This window comes from Chondrus crispus, genomic scaffold (genome assembly GCF_000350225.1).
Source record: "Chondrus crispus Stackhouse genomic scaffold, scaffold_36, whole genome shotgun sequence".
In the NCBI taxonomy this organism is placed as follows: Eukaryota; Rhodophyta; class Florideophyceae; order Gigartinales; family Gigartinaceae; genus Chondrus; species Chondrus crispus.
The window spans coordinates 82,501-97,767 of NW_005179265.1; the positions used below are offsets into that span (position 1 = coordinate 82,501).

General features: G+C 53.0%; 4 protein-coding genes; 3 read left to right on the forward strand and 1 right to left on the reverse strand.

Moving 5' to 3' along the window:
- Positions 1-3,804: 3,804 nt before the first annotated feature.
- Positions 3,805-4,779, forward strand: CHC_T00006105001 (hypothetical protein). Its single transcript, XM_005718106.1, has one exon. The coding sequence runs from the start codon at positions 3,805-3,807 to the stop codon at positions 4,777-4,779; it is 975 nt and encodes a 324-aa protein (XP_005718163.1).
- A 66-nt stretch (positions 4,780-4,845) lies between these two features.
- CHC_T00006106001 (hypothetical protein) lies at positions 4,846-5,202 on the reverse strand. XM_005718107.1 is given in 3 exon segments: positions 4,846-4,852; positions 4,853-4,924; positions 5,020-5,202. 2 exon segments carry the CDS (start codon positions 5,200-5,202, stop codon positions 4,853-4,855), a joined length of 255 nt encoding a protein of 84 aa, XP_005718164.1. The 3' UTR covers positions 4,846-4,852.
- A 447-nt stretch (positions 5,203-5,649) lies between these two features.
- Positions 5,650-6,728, forward strand: CHC_T00008385001 (rRNA 2'-O-methyltransferase fibrillarin 2). XM_005718108.1 is given in 2 exon segments: positions 5,650-6,663; positions 6,664-6,728. 1 exon segment carries the CDS (start codon positions 5,650-5,652, stop codon positions 6,661-6,663), a length of 1,014 nt encoding a protein of 337 aa, XP_005718165.1. The 3' UTR covers positions 6,664-6,728.
- Positions 6,729-6,977: 249 nt separating this feature from the next.
- On the forward strand, positions 6,978-8,764 carry CHC_T00006107001 (hypothetical protein). XM_005718109.1 is given in 4 exon segments: positions 6,978-7,007; positions 7,163-7,982; positions 8,085-8,518; positions 8,519-8,764. The coding sequence occupies 3 exon segments, from the start codon at positions 6,978-6,980 to the stop codon at positions 8,516-8,518; spliced, it is 1,284 nt and encodes a 427-aa protein (XP_005718166.1). The 3' UTR covers positions 8,519-8,764.
- The last annotated feature ends 6,503 nt before the right edge of the window (positions 8,765-15,267 follow it).

Here is a 15,267-nt window from a genome sequence, read left to right on the forward strand (position 1 = left end):
TGCGCAACAATTTGACAAAGACCAACTTGATTCAATAACATGCCGCTTTCGCCGAGCACCACTGCTCAAACCCGATTGTCTTTTATACACGGAGGCCACGGTCTTCCTTCTTTAGCTTCTACGTTACACGCATCCTACGGGGCGAGTCTGATCAACTGTGCCCCGGTTCGCATCCAAGGACCACAATTCCCCTTTAGTGATGCAATATCAGTCACTTGCAAGGCCAAACCTGCGCGTCGTACGGCGCAACCTGCTATCTTCCCTACGAACGCCCTGTTCGTCACTGGCGAAATTAGACCTTGGATATTTGGAGCCATCGGCTCGTTTGACGCGACCTGAACGAATTCACAAATTTTTAATTCAGGCGCAGCAAAAAGCCGCAGCTTCTGCATACTGGAAGACATACCTGTGGGATTCGTCTCCGAAACCGTCAGTTCATAGCGCTGCAACAATTAGAAAACGTGGCAGATACCATTCTTTACTCGCACCTGGGGCAACAAGTTTTCTAACTGCTCATCCGGCCGCTGTGTCACGCGTCCACAACTCTACGTGGTCTATAATGCCACGTCGTCACTTAGATGCACCAGTCACACATGACTCAATCTCACCACTACGCTGTGTCCACTGCTCCCGACAGGTGGATGCCGGAGGAGATCACGCCACCATGTGTTCACATGGATTTGGTACTATACATCGTCATAATGCAGTACGCAACATCTTTGCACGACAAGTGTTCCGCGCCGCAGGCCTAGCCTACTCACTCGAAGTCCCATTTCTCATTCCCAACACAGCAGCCCGGCCTGCAGACATCCTCATACAGCCCTCGCCGCCGGCCCTGGCTGCCCGCCCGACAAACCCACTGCGTATGATGTCACAGTGTGCAGCCCCTTTCGCCGGGGCACATTGAATCAGGCTGCACGCCACCGTGGAGGAGCCGCCGATGCCGCTTCTCTCCGCAAGCGAAAGGCCCTAGACCGAACAATCCGCGACGCCCTACTCATCCCCGACAACCGTTCAGCTCTTGTGCTCGACTGGCACTTTCAGACGCTGGCTTTCGACACACTCGACGCGTCGTCGCAGTGTACCCTACAAATAATTGACACCCATGCAAGATTAATGGCTATTCTCCACTCATGCACGACTGCTACTGCCAAATCTAGAATCCGCCAACGCATCAGCTTTGAAATATGGTCCAGTGTAGCTGCAGCGATCCTTTCTCGATTACCGACCCATGAGGTGGACCTCTCATACCCATTAGAAGTTTAATTAGCTTCATATCCGCTACTGTTTCTGTAAGCGCACCCCACTCGCATTGATAAAACATTTCCCCCGTCTTGTTACAGAACACTATTCGTGGTACGGGCGTTGCCTCCCTTCCCATTCAAATGGCAACGTTGCCGTCCACACCTTCCCCACAACAACTTTCACCGACTTGACCCTCTCTCTTCATTCAAATCCAACTCGAAACAAACCCGCCCCCACCACCCCCGCCATCATCACCTCACTTCATCCCTTCCTCACCCGTATTCCCATCCCCATCACCATCATCGCCCTCACCCGTTCCTCCCTCCTCCACCACATGTGCCCTCCACCGGAGCGCCGCTCCCGTCGGCAACGGGCAGGGCACATAGCGGTTCAGGTTTACTGCACATCTCGAAATCGGTCTTCTGAAAGCCATGATGGCTGTGGCCCTTAAAGCGGAAGTCCTGGAGACAGCGGAGGTCGGAATAAATGTTAAAGTTGCACGACATACAACTTACAGCGATCGTCCGCCGTATGATTTTGGTTAGATCTATGCGCAGTAGTCGGCGCTTGCGGGCGAAGTAAAATGGGATGGAGCGAGTGCGATATGCCACTATGGACAGGCGAAGGCGCCTTGTGGTCGAGCGTATTTTGGATACAACAGCTCGTTTGTTGTACGATTTGTGACGCATGGTGGGTTTGGGCGATGAAGATATGGGGAGAGGGCTGTAGCACTCAGTACGAGGTTGGAAGGGGTTCAGTTAGTCACGACTTTGCAATGGTTCAAAAACTCTCCGGCGGCGCAAAACTCGCTAAAATGTGACAAAGAATTGTCGATCGGATAGCCACCACAATTTAGCGATTTTTTGTTTTCAAAAACTCTCTATTCAACCCTCGGCAACCCTCGGCAATCGTCGGGTGATGTTGTCATACCCTCGAGCCTTGTGTGATCCCTCGCAGCCGGGAGGCAATCCACACGTGTCCTGCTGCACACCGTACTCAAAAGGATCCTTGTCAAGATATTGGATGTTCGGTTCATAAATTTGCAAATCTGGGATGCGAAAACAGACACATTCCGCGGGAAGGACTGACGTCCTCGACATGTGAGGGTGAGTCGAAGGCATCATATTAGTTCGATTTCAGAAGTCTCTTCATTTAATGACGTCTGACTCAGCGCCGATGGCCTCGGATGTTCCTGCGTCGCTTTCGTCTGGCTCAGATTCAGACTTCTCTCTTTCTGATGACGAACAAAAAAAAGATCTGCAAGCCTTGCAAAAGGCGGTGCAAGAAAGCCCGCAAGACTTCACAGCACACCTCGCCCTCGTCAACGCGATACGTCTCTCGGGTGCTGACGTCCATGCCCTACGTCACGCCCGGCACAAATTCGCAGAAGCTTTTCCTCTCCCACCTCATGTTTGGAAACAGTGGATTGAAGATGAGCTGCGCATCTCCTCAACGTCAACAGAGAAAATATCGATCTTGCAGAGAGTCTTTCCAAAGGCCCTAGAAGATTACTTGTCTCTCGATTTGCATCACATGCGGCTTGACCTCGCCATAGAATTATGTAAAACAAAACAAATCGACGCAGCGGTTGTCAGGGAGTGCTTTTCGGACTCGTGTGCTCGCGGGGCTGTGGCTGTCGTGGAGGGTGGAGAAGCTCTCTGGGAAAAGTATCGTGCGTTCATGTACTCGGGGGGGGAAGCTTCGTCACACGTATTATCTCCAGAGAAACAAATGTTGGAAGGACATGTGTTTCTCCTGGAAAATGGCGAACGAATACGACAGGACTGTGACGTGTTTGAGACCAAACTAAAACGGAAGTTGCCGAAGATTGAGGACCGCCAGCTCGGACAGGTGACCGAAGATATCACCATGCTGTTCCGCTCATACGCAGAGTATGCAAAGACTGTGAGTCAAATCCTTGCGCTTTCGGTATATGAGCGATGCATTGCGCTTTCATTTTTGAATCCAACGATATGGTTAGAGTACATTCGCTACTGCCAGACCGTCAACACACAACTTGTATACCCGGTTTGCCAACGCGCAACCAGAAACGTGCCTTGGGCTTTGGAAGTATGGACCTCGGCTGTGCTCTTCGTTCCGGAAGCCAGCGATACGTCGTTAAGCGGTTCAAAACAAGACGATTTCATATCCATTATTCGTAGGGTGAAGGGTTATGTCATGGTTTCCAGCGATATGTATGGGGCAGAAACATTGACAAAGGCATGTTGGACGTCCTCTCTAGCCCTGCAAAACACAGACGAGACTCTGGAATGGGTATTCTCTACTTTGGGCTTCAACGTAAGTGGCACAGCAGAATGGGCATCAGCCCAGTGCTACGCCGCCACGGTACTTCGAGCTCTTGGAAAAGCAGCAAGAGCCATTTCGCTCCTGGAAGAAGTTGTTTCATCACGCCCTTTTGAAGCGCATTGGTGGTTCTTGTACGCAAACCTATTACACGAATCGAAGGAAAGCGACGCTGTCGCAGTCCGGGAGCTTTATAGGCGAGCAATGCTTGCGGTGTCCTCCGTGGCTGAAGTACGCAAACTTTCCGACGCCTGGATGCAGTTTGAAGTAGCTGGCGGTTCGCACACAGTACCCCTCACACAGAGAGTGGCGTCCGTGTATTCGCTGGCAGGAGCTCAGCACAGCAGACTCCAAACGTTGTCAGGGCTGCAAAGGTCGAAAAACAAACCCGAAGCAAGACAAGGCGGGAAAACGCAAACTGACAATACCCGTCGCCGTAATCTGCCAAAGCGCAAGAGAAACAAATCCGATGGTGCGCCGAGATCTGCAGTCGAACATGAGAAGCAAGGCATGATGGAGGGCGACTCAAAACGATCCCCAGTACAGACCGTTGACAAGGCAGCACGTGACCTCGGGAGCGATACTGAGACACCGCAGAACTTGAACGGAAAGGTGGTAATGGAAACTCCAGAGGCGCAAAGCGGGAGAAAAGTAGTCGTCAGCAGGAGAGAACCTGAAAAAGGTGCAAGCGCTGCCAGAGATGAAAGTGAGGTGGAACCGAGAACAATATTTATTAACAATCTTGCTTTCAACGTTTCTGACACTGAACTGCGGACAGAGTTCGACTTTGCTGGAAAAATCGAGCAAGTTCGCATTCCGAGAAGAAGCGACGGTGCATCCAAAGGTATAGCGTACGTGCAGTTTGAAAATGATGAATGTGTAGAGAAGGCGCTACAGAAACACTTGAAGCCGATTAAAGGGCGATCGGTGTGGGTTCGACGCTCGAAGCCTCCAAGGCGGAAAGCGAGGAAGGCGAAAGGAAGCGGGTCTCCAAGACACACTGCAAAGTCGCATGCAGCTGCACGTGGGCCGGTGTGGCAGTTACAGCCTCGATCTGTGAAGCGAAGGATTCTGGACACTCAAGCGGAAGTCGGGGGAAAGGATGGGGACGTAAAGATGACGGATGGAGAGCCTGAGGAGAACGGAAGTGCGGGGAAGCTAGACGAAGACTGCCAATCAGTACCGAAAACGCAAGACGACTTTCGGGCAATGTTTCTTTCAAAAAAGTAAGGCATCGAATGGCTTGAGATCAAAGTAAAACTCGCATAAGCGCAGATGGAACGATCCGCACAGCTGGGGAAACTTATCTTCTTTGCATGTAATACAAGCGTTTGAGGTGATAGAAAACTGTGCTCTTTTTCGACTTTGCCTCCGGCTGAGAGAGAGATCGCGTATAGAAGAAACGCGGAAGGTTAGTTCGGGGGCATGGACTCGTCATGGCTTCGCAGCGGAGAAAGGCAGCGGGCGTACCTGCCGACTGACGCATTCGGATAGAGAGCGCATCTGGCCGGCACACCGTGCCTCGTTGAAGTTGCTGTCCTTAAAGCATGATAGCATGGCCATCATTTCTGGCAGGCATTCCGGCCCTTTCCTGGTTAGGCGTTCTATGGCACTGCGCTTAGGAAGCTTTGGACCCCGCGCCCCCGCACCCATACCTGAATGCGCGATTCTGTCGTTTGCAATGGAGATCGTTTTGCCGGAAGCCCAGGGAACAACGGTCGAAGGCGATGTGATGTACAGTGGTGGGCGTCTGTGCCATCTGCTCTGCCCTGTGTCATACCGTTCCGCTATAAGGCTACTGGACGGTAACCTGAGGGAAACGGCCGGGAGACCAATGCTGCACACGACTGGATTTTTTTTTTGTTTTTAAAACATTCTTGATCCTCTGTTACTTCTCCTCTAATTAGGGTTGATATCTGGATGCCCATCCGCTTTGAACCGCCGCCGACGCCTTCGCGTTGATCGCGAATTTGATCACTCTGTTTGCCCGTTTTATTCCAGGGTGATTCTGGACGCTATCATCTTGAAAGAGACTATACCGTCGATTCCACCCCATCAGGTCTCAAACTTGTCATTCGTTTTTGTCAACAAACCCTAAACATGGCGTACACACCCCGGGGTGGCCGCGGTGGCGGCCGCGGTGGCGGCCGGGGCGGCTTCGGTGGTGGTCGCGGTGGCCGAGGCGGTTTCGGTGGTGGTCGGGGCGGGGGCTACAGTGGTGGCTTCGGAGGCGGGTTCGGCGGTGGGGACCGCGGCGGTTTTAAGGGAGGAAGGGGCCGTGGGGGTGGGCGTGGTGGAGGACGCGGGCGTGGACGAGGCGCCGGGGGTGTGCGGAGAGGTCTCGGAGCGCGAGGCGGGTCAAGAGTGATTGTTGAACCGTTCCGCCACGCAGGTATCTTCGTTGTCAAGGGTAAGGACGATTCACTGGCCACCAAGAATATGGTGGTCGGAGAGAGCGTGTACGGCGAAAAACGGGTGCAGGTGGAAACTGCGGCGCCAATGGCCGAACAAAATGGAGCGACTGTTGCCAAGGAGAAAATCGAGTACCGATTTTGGTCGCCGTTTAGGTCCAAGCTGGCCGCTGGTATTGTCGGTGGTATTGACAAGTGCTGGATCACTCCGGGAGCCAAAGTTCTGTACCTCGGTGCCGCTTCCGGAACGACTGTGTCTCATGTGTCCGACGTGGTTGGGCCTACGGGCGTTGTGTATGCGGTGGAGTTTTCCCCGAGATCAGGACGAGATTTGGTGAACCTGGCCAAGAAGCGAACAAACATTGTGCCGATTATCGAGGACGCGCGTCATCCGGCCAAATACCGTATGTTGGTTGGGATGGTTGACGTTATCTTTGCTGATGTTGCGCAGCCTGATCAGGCCAGGATTGTTGGTATCAACGCACAATTCTACCTGAAGACTGGGGGTCATTACATGATCTCAATCAAGGCAAACTGTATCGACTCAACCGCTCCAGCTGAAGCTGTGTTTGCAGCCGAAGTGGAGAAGCTGAGGGGTATGTCCCTCAAGCCTGTGGAGCAGTTGACATTGGAACCTTATGAGAGAGATCATTGCATAGTTGTAGGGGTATACAAGAAGAAGAAGAAGGATATGTCGGCGTAATTTGATGATGCAAGTCGGGGTTTGTTTCTCGGTCTGTTGATACATGCATTAAACGATTCTATGTGCAGTCGTAATTTCCTCAAGACTATGTCGAGCTTGCGCGCAAGAGACTGCCGTTGAATCGTCCGGTGGTCTTTTTGCGACGTCCATCGACCGACGAAAGGTGCACGCTTAGTTTCGGATGTGGCGTGTATAGTCCGGCGGTGGTGCCACGACAGTAGCGCAATAACACCGGCTGATCGACGACGGCGGGGGCTGAGGTTGCACAGGACAGAATGTAAGATATGAAATGAGTCTATAAAACGGCACAACGAATGGGGAGGAGAGTGTTGTCAGTCAACGACGTTCAAGGCCGTTGACACGTGGCCCCAGGGCTGAACTTTCCGCCCTTCCCGAACACATTTGTATCTCATCAACCTTGCCAAACCTCTGCTCAATTTGCTTCGTGTCCGTGCGGCCGTGGCAACTATACCTGCTGACGTCCCTCCACATCTGTTAGGGTCCGGACAATAGAAAACACACCATCTCCACGCCCCACCACCCCATGAAGTTCTTCGCTCCAAACACAATGCAAGCCTTCTGCGGCGCTCCTACGCCTCTGCCGCGGTCAACACGTCACCACGTGCTACCGCCCACCTCACCGCGAAGGCTCCCCGTTTCCCTGCGCTTGCGAAATTCCTCCAAAAGATACAATTCGGACTTCACGAGGTCGAGATCCCAACCGTCAAAGGACGCCTCCGAGTCGAACAACTCGCCCTCAGATCCAATATCGCAAACCCCCGCACCATCACCTTTGCACCATCACTACGATCCAAATCACGAGACAACACTACACTCTGCTGGAGGTAATGGTGCTGCCCCGCCGTACAGCGGCAACGGCCATTGGCATGGCGACGGCAGTGGCGGAGACGACCGGCAAGATCCCGTCGACCCCGAGGTGCTCGCCATTCTGACCGCCGCTGGCCGAGACATCTCCTCTCTACCGGTAGATGTCCGCACCGCCACTGCCTCCCAACTACGTCGCCTCATGGCCGTGGAGAAAATCCCCCTCCTCGGTTGGCTCGCCAGCATGTGGCCTGCTCTGAGAAACAGGCTCGTTGCCAATGAAAGGCTACCGATTCAGCTTGGCGTCGAGTTGAGCGTCGGCTTCATGACCAAGACCCTCGCTGAGGTCCAGGGAAGGGGAAAGCGCTTCTGGAAGGAGTTTGACTTCTATCTCTCTGATATGGCCCTCGAGCTCGTCGGCGATGCTATGCTCGTCTGGCTCTTGTCCCCTACTGCGCTTTTCAGTGCCAGTGCCAAGACCGCTGGTTTGGGAGGTAAGTTTGAATTACTACGACGAGCGCCATCCCATCCGATCGCATACAGCAGTCCCTGACGAAGAGTTATCTATATTTGTCTTCACCACCTACACGTTGCAGCATTCCTGCAAGGATTACCAAAACACGCCGGCCAAATCGGTGCATTCTCCCCTTTTCAACGTACATCTGCTTTCACATTCAAGGCCTTCCAGTTTGGACTGGTTGGTTTCTTCTCGTCGATGCTGGGCCACGGTCTCACAACACTTCTCGTCAAGCAGCGTCGCGCCGCGGCTGCCCGTCGTGGCGAGGCAGAGGAAGGCGGGGTGCAATTAGCACCCGTCGTCCCTACGTCAGCCGTATGGGGATTGTTCATGTTATTATCCAGCAACTCACGCTATCAGCTCGTTAATGCGTTCGAGCAACACGCACTTGACCCTTTGCTTGGACGAAACGCCCTTGCCCTGACTGCTGTCACCTTTGCTGTCCGTTTTTGGAACTGTTTTGTTGGTGGTGTGCAGTGGCTTCCGTTTGCGCAGCACTTTGGTATTCAGTAGGCCTTTTCGACAAAGGCGTACGCACTGTCGAGATCGCGATCAAATGACTACGAATCCTGAATCCTTGCCTTTACCAAAGACACGTTCTCTCTGCGTAAAGACTGAGCAAATACGCAAAAGAGCATTTACTAGTAGGTTTACGCAAGCAGAATTCTGCAATAGACCGACCTTGTCATCAGTTACTAGAGCCAAACCGCGAGTGATGATGAAATGCGCAAAAACAAATAAAAATAATAGTATCTGTCAGTAGATGCGCACGTACAGTAGAAAACCAGTTCGCGCGCACCAAATTCATAGCTACACAGTGAATAGTGTTGAAGAAACAAGATTACGCTTTATTACCTAAAGATCTCGGCCTAGAAATTCTTACAGTTCCTTGAATTCCCGGATGGTTACCCCCGTCTTTCGCTGTCCCCCATTGGTGTGGACATAAACGTTTGATACAACGGCCAAAGCAGCGTAGTGGCGCGTGTTTCCTTGCCACCCAGGGCCGCTATCCTAGCGATACTACCCGCTTCGGCAGATGAGGACCACTTCGGCTTTGATTTGGGGCTCGTGTCCGTGACTCACCTGAGTTCGAGTTCTGCTTTGGTAAGCTTCAAGATCAGGGGGTAGATCCGGGGTAAGAGGGCGTAAGTAGTGACGGGGGATCGCGTTACCTTACCGAGCGCGTGAGTAAAAAACATTCTCGAATAGTTAAGCCATGCAAGAAAGAGTAGGGAGAGAACAGAACCAGTGATGACTTGATGACGGTGCAGCGGAAGCTGAGGTAGGGACGGTGGGATAACAAGCGACGACTTGAGGAAGCGGGAAGAGTGGTGAAAGATTTTTGACGTGTCTCTCTTATACAGCCCTGTTTTCGGCCAGTGGCCAAATTTCATTTCTGCCAAGTTCCATTACGCGAATGAAGAATCATTCCGAAGTCATAGTGGGGGTGCCAAAACATGGTGTGTGACTTGGTGCTGATTGTTAATTCTGCCAAGTTTCATTGCGCGAATGAAGAATCATTCCCAAGTCATAGTGGGGGTTCCAAACCGTGGCGTGACTTGGTGCTGATTCTTAATTTTGCCAAGTTTTATTACGCGAATGAAAAATCATTCCCCAAGTCATGGCCTGTGGCTTGGTGCTGACTTGTCGCCAAGTCATCCTGACTTGAATTCGGCTGAAATGGTCCACTTGTCTTTCACTTTCTGATGAGTTGTCCTGCGTCCAACCGAAAAGCCCCCTTGTCCAGATTCATCTTTCAATTGCCAATGAATGCACTGAATAGTGTTGAAGAAACTACATAAGGAGTAGTCGAGATTTCGGACAGATGTCCCAAAAAGAAGACGGAATCCTCGCACGGCTGTACGCGAGCGTCGAGATAGGATTCTTCCATTGTGCGAGCGACACTCCAATCCCCTCAGATGCGAATGCGGTAGGAAGGGACTCCTATTGCGGCGCATTCCGATGCGGCACCCATACGAAACGAGTGGGAGGACCACAAGACTTGCGGAGGTAGTGTGACGGCAGCGTGAGACAGGCAAGCTTGGAGCCAACGTGAAATGCTTGCCGAGGACGGTGTGAGCCGCTGACCCGGGAGGGCCCAATAGTAGCGACTTGTGGAGCGGGTTTTCCGGCGGTAACGGTCGTACCATAAGACCAAGTCGATGAGAGAAAGCTTGTCTGGAGATAGTCTAGTTTAGGATAGGGTATGTGCCACTCGAGACCGATTTTTCCGCAAAGCGATTGCCTGGTCAATTGACCGTTCCGAAACTTGAATGTTGTCCATGCGAAGCGCGGCGCCAGCCTCCCCCCTTTCGAAGAAGACGTAGGAAACCAGAACAGCGGTAGCGTTGAAAATCAACTGACGGTTGAGAGCAGGAGCGGCCATAGCAGCGACGAAGATTTTCTTGGCTACGGTGCTCGGGAGGGCCCGTCGTTCCTTGTGTTTGTCCGGGTCGTTTTCGGCGCGGCGATCTAGGTCAGATTGTTGGTAGGCGGCCAGCGCGAGTTGGACGAGTGGGGTGTATCCAACGGGCAACTTGACGCATTTGTGGGCCGTTACCACTGCGGAGATGTAGTTCTTGACTGAACCGCCAGCAATCGTGCCTGAGTCGAAGAGCCAACCGAGATACCTGAGCAAAGATCCTTCATCCGCGGCCCATGGGTCGATCCTTTCCAACGTACAGAACGTAGTCCACTTCTGCCAGAACCGTTTATTGTTCTTCCAGGTGTTGGGCGCCCGAGCGCGATGAATTAGTCCAGCGATAGTAGTCCCTCCGCCTGAAATTCCGACTCCGGCGGTGCGTAGGACGGAACCACGAAGCGAAACAGCTAGAGGAAGTTGCTGCGTATCGTCCAAACGGCTATTTTCCACGGTGCGGCTGGCAGGTGCTGTGGTGCCCACAATGGTGGTAGATAGACGTCTGGAGCGTGGAACAACTGAAATGTTCCGATTTCCATGAGGCGACGACACCACGACTGAGCGGGCCACTACGGGGTGACCAGTAAGCCCGTTGCCGATTCCTGAATGATCTTCTCCACGACGAGTGGGATGAGCTTGAGCGGTGGGTTCTAGAAGTTGACCGTGTGTCCCCAATGTTGCTGTAACGCATCGATTCCTGAGGATCCCGGGGAGCGGTAGCGGCTGTTGAACCGGTTGCAGATCGTTGATTCTTGGTCTGCGAAACGGTCGATTGTTGATTCCATCTCGTGTAAGAGCGCCCTGATTGTCCGGGTGTTGATCCTCCAATCGTCCAGTGAACGCAAGCGAGAGAGGCGATCTGCGAAGCGGTTGACGGCAGAAGGGACGTACCGTGACTCCATTGAGATGCCCAACTTGAGCAGTACCTTGTGTACTATCATTTTGTTCGAGATGCGGTGCAGCGAAAACTGGTCACATTTGTACCATTGTCCGACAACAGAAATGCCAGCCGATATGCTGACCAAACCATTTGGTCGCGTGCTGTTTGAAAAGTTCGTGGGCATGGTTTTGCTTTCCGAGTGCAAAAATGCCCAAAGCATGCGATCGAGGGGAGGTATTGAAAATGTGCGACCACATGATGTTATCTGGAAAGTGCAAAAATCGAGCGACACGTGTACATGACTCGACGGTCCGGACCCTCACCCCATATCACCACATGACACTTGTAAAGTCTCAGATTTTGGGGTTCTGGGGACGAAAGTGGACTTTTGGAGTGTTATGCAAATTTGCATAAATGCCGAAAAATTGCATTTGGCCCGAACCGTTATAGGGCTACACAGGCAGTACTGCAAATCTGTTGGGAGTTGGTTCGAACGCTGCAATTCTATTGGTCTGTTATTGTCCACTTATATGCAGTCATGCTGGTGATGTATCTTGAATGATCGGTATACGTTTTAATTACATCATTTCGGGGGTTTCAAGTTGTTCACCGTGGTTGTAATGGGTAATCACGGATGGCCTTGGCGCTGGACAGTTGTGTGCGGTGTACACATGTACACGTCGCCAGGTTGCTGCGTGTACGGAGACTGGTACACGTCGCCTGCATACGGTCCGGCGCGTGTCCGAGTACAGTACATGTGAATTAAAAGTACAACAAGTATTTCTCACGAGAGACATGTACTTACGTGGGTATTCAGTGTACACGTCACGCTGTATGCGACCCCATCAGCATGCGCCGTTGTACTACACTCTCTTCAGCATGCGACGTTGTACTGTGCTGTCGTTATGGTGCGCCGTTGGATGCAAGTTGATGACAGTACTCGTGTGATTCACATCGGATATCACGTGAGATGTGTAGAAATTCTGGATGCACATTGTTGCTACCCGTCATAGTTGTCTGGCAGTGTGTACCGAAATTAGTAAGGTACGAAACAAGGGCATGTATGGGGACTGAGATATGACAGGACTTTGCGTTGTTGGAAATAGAGAGATGCCAAGTTGTTCATTGCGCAAGAATATATTCTGTCATGTCTGGATGCAGATTAGTAAGGTGTGAAACGATTGCATGCATAGGGCCATGGTTTACAGTCACTCGAAATGTGTAGAAACTGTTTTGCACTGATAGTCAATAGTCAATTCGTAAGGTGGAAATAGAACAGTGTGGACGGGCCAGAAGAGGACCGCGCTTGGTCGCGCATATGGTGAGTACGGTTTACCAGGTGCCAAAGTAATGGGATAGTGTAACACTCAAAGTGTATAAGTATCGCCGAAAGACGGCTCCAAGTAAACCTCGGTACTAACTCCTTCACTCACACACATCAACCTGCCCTCCATCTTTCCCTTGCCCCTCCGAACCTACCATTACAGAGGGCCTCGAGGAAGACGCCGGGGGCCCCGGCCGAGCCACAAAAGCGCCTGATCGATGGTCATATGAGAGGAAGGAAGACTGTATTCCGGTGGTAAAGTCAGTCCAGTGGCAGAGATGTCTCCACCGTCGCCCACTCGATGCATTAATTCGAGGGCGAATGCGTACCTCCAGGGCACATGTTGGGTACTTCTTTCAAGGGGATGGAGAGGCACGCTCGGAAGATCCCACGCGACCCTTCCCAAATGGGCCAACACTCCGACCGGTTGTACGAACACCCGCCCGTGTATGGATACTTCGTTCATGAAAGCATTTCCAAGGGCCCAGGCCCACTCCTTCTCAACGTTATGCATCAGATCGTCACGCGCAGGATGCCTCTGGTCCTAGCAAGCCACCCCGAGGTGCTTCAGGACATACGGGAGTAGGGGATGGACTCCCAACGAAGGGAGGGCCTCCCTCACCACTTCGGGGAGCCGCTGAAAATCGCTCGTGGACAGGCCTCCCTCGAAGGAGGCCGACCGAAATACATGCCCGTCCGCCTCCCCAGAGTGGCGATACGCCCCCCAGTCATGGAGAGCAATGGCGACGTGATGAACCCGCATCTGAGAACAGGCCGATTTCTGTAAGGCGACGCGTGCCTTCGGATAGGCAAATGGCCGAGGGCTCACGTATAGCCCCGGGATCTTGGATAGGACGAACTTGCGAGGGGTCGACGGCCCGCGGTGGAGTAGATAGGTGGACATTCGATCCACATACTCCACCTCGTCCAAGCTATAGGCGAACGTGCGATTGCCGACGATCGCAGCGGGAATTTGATACGCCGCCCCGCCGCCTTCGGAGAGGAGACGCCCCAACACGAGGGAAGCCTCCTCCTCTCTCCCTGCCTCATACACCTTACGGACGCTCAACAAATCCGGTCGAAGCGACTCGCGCGTCAACAGTTCGCCTACAGTGATGCCAGAGCCGGCATACTGACACCAAGCGAACTGTAATCGGTCAAGGGGGAGCGGGGACGACCGCTCGAGCGGGACTCCAAACCACTCGGACAGAGCGTTGACCGCGTCACCGCCCTGCCCCACGGTACGAAGGGATTGCGTTGAGAGTCCTCCCAAAGCTTGACGTGGCCACGGGCCGGCCTGCTGCCTCGCCAACGTGTCGGAGGGGAGGGGCTCGCGCGAGCCCCGGACCTTCTGGAAGGGGGGATTGGGAACTATTGGCGCGCGACCGCCACAGTACGCGCCGGGGGCACGAACCCGGCGACCATGGGTACGGAACGTCCGGAAGTTCCCGAGAAGGAAGGTAAGGGTGCGGAACGCAGGGAACCGACTCCGCTGGGAAGGAGGAAGCAACGGCAGGCAGGGAGGGTCGACCCTCCAAGGGAGGCGACATCGTCACCACGGACTTCAGCCGCCTCACAAAAAGGGGGATGGTCGCGGTGACGCGACGAGCGTACCGCAACGAGCGGACGCCGGCCACCCGTAAGAACACGGTGCGCCGAAGGGGAGAAGGGACTTCGAGGGAGAGCGTGGAGGAGCGGACGCTTGGAAACCGGGCGGTGTGCGACGAGCGAGGCACGACGGTTGGAATCTGGGTCAAGTCCAGGACTACAGGGAGGGGATCTGACATGGTCGCCTATACAAGCCCGAGAATGCTGAACGCGGACGTTCGGTCTTGAGGGGGGGCCGTGTAGTATAAGCTATTTTCTTACCACCAAGAAAAGATTTCCGAGCGCCAAGTTTCCCAGAGTCTTCCATCCAACGAGCGCTTCTACGAGGACTTTTTCGATGGTGCTGTGTACCGAAAGATCGTAGAGCAATGCGGAGGACAGGAGGCCGTCAAGTATGACATCTTCATTGCACCGAGCACAGATGGCTTTCAGACATTCGATAATAGCATTTACGATTGTTGGCCGATTGCCGCACTCAACTACAACCTCCAGCCAAACAACCGGTATCTCATGAAGAATATCATACCCCTTGGCTTCTTGAAAGGGCCAAAAGAACCGGAACACATTGATACATGGTTCACCCCATTAGCGGAGGAGATCAACGCCATTAATGAATTGGGTGGAACTTCAATCAAGTTCTACGACGATATAGAGCGAAAGGTGCGAGTACATGTCATTCACGAAACAGGTGATAAGCCTGCGGTTAACAAGCAAGCCGGGTTAGTGGGACACAATGGAAGATGCCCATGTCGGTTTTGTGTCCTTGCTGGTGTTTGGAGTCCATTTCACAGGCACATGTACTATCCTACTCGTTGTCGCGTTCTTGAACAGTCAGCTTCAGATCCCACAGGATTTAAAATTGCGAATGAAGGATCGGATGAGTCAACCGAGATGAGAGTGTTTTGGGAACCAGAAAACCCGGTCTACCGAACTGCATGGATGGTCGAGCAGACTCTATCAGCTCTAGAAGACGAGACCCTTTCTGATGCCGATCGAGAACGAATCCGGAAGAGGACAGGGATAAAGTGGAG

Bases quoted from the DNA above. Each gene is read 5' to 3' on its own strand.
- CHC_T00006105001 (XM_005718106.1), top strand. From the start codon at position 3,805: ATGCAGTTTGAAGTAGCTGGCGGTTCGCACACAGTACCCCTCACACAG.
- CHC_T00006106001 (XM_005718107.1), bottom strand. From the start codon at position 5,202: ATGGGTGCGGGGGCGCGGGGTCCAAAGCTTCCTAAGCGCAGTGCCATA. The intron at 4,925-5,019 runs GTACGCCCGCTG...TCTCTCTCTCAG, and splicing joins CCGAATGCGTCAGTCGGCAG to CCGGAGGCAAAGTCGAAAAA.
- CHC_T00008385001 (XM_005718108.1), top strand. From the start codon at position 5,650: ATGGCGTACACACCCCGGGGTGGCCGCGGTGGCGGCCGCGGTGGCGGC.
- CHC_T00006107001 (XM_005718109.1), top strand. From the start codon at position 6,978: ATGGGGAGGAGAGTGTTGTCAGTCAACGAC. The intron at 7,008-7,162 runs GTTCAAGGCCGT...CACATCTGTTAG, and splicing joins GAGTGTTGTCAGTCAACGAC to GGTCCGGACAATAGAAAACA. The intron at 7,983-8,084 runs GTAAGTTTGAAT...TACACGTTGCAG, and splicing joins CAAGACCGCTGGTTTGGGAG to CATTCCTGCAAGGATTACCA.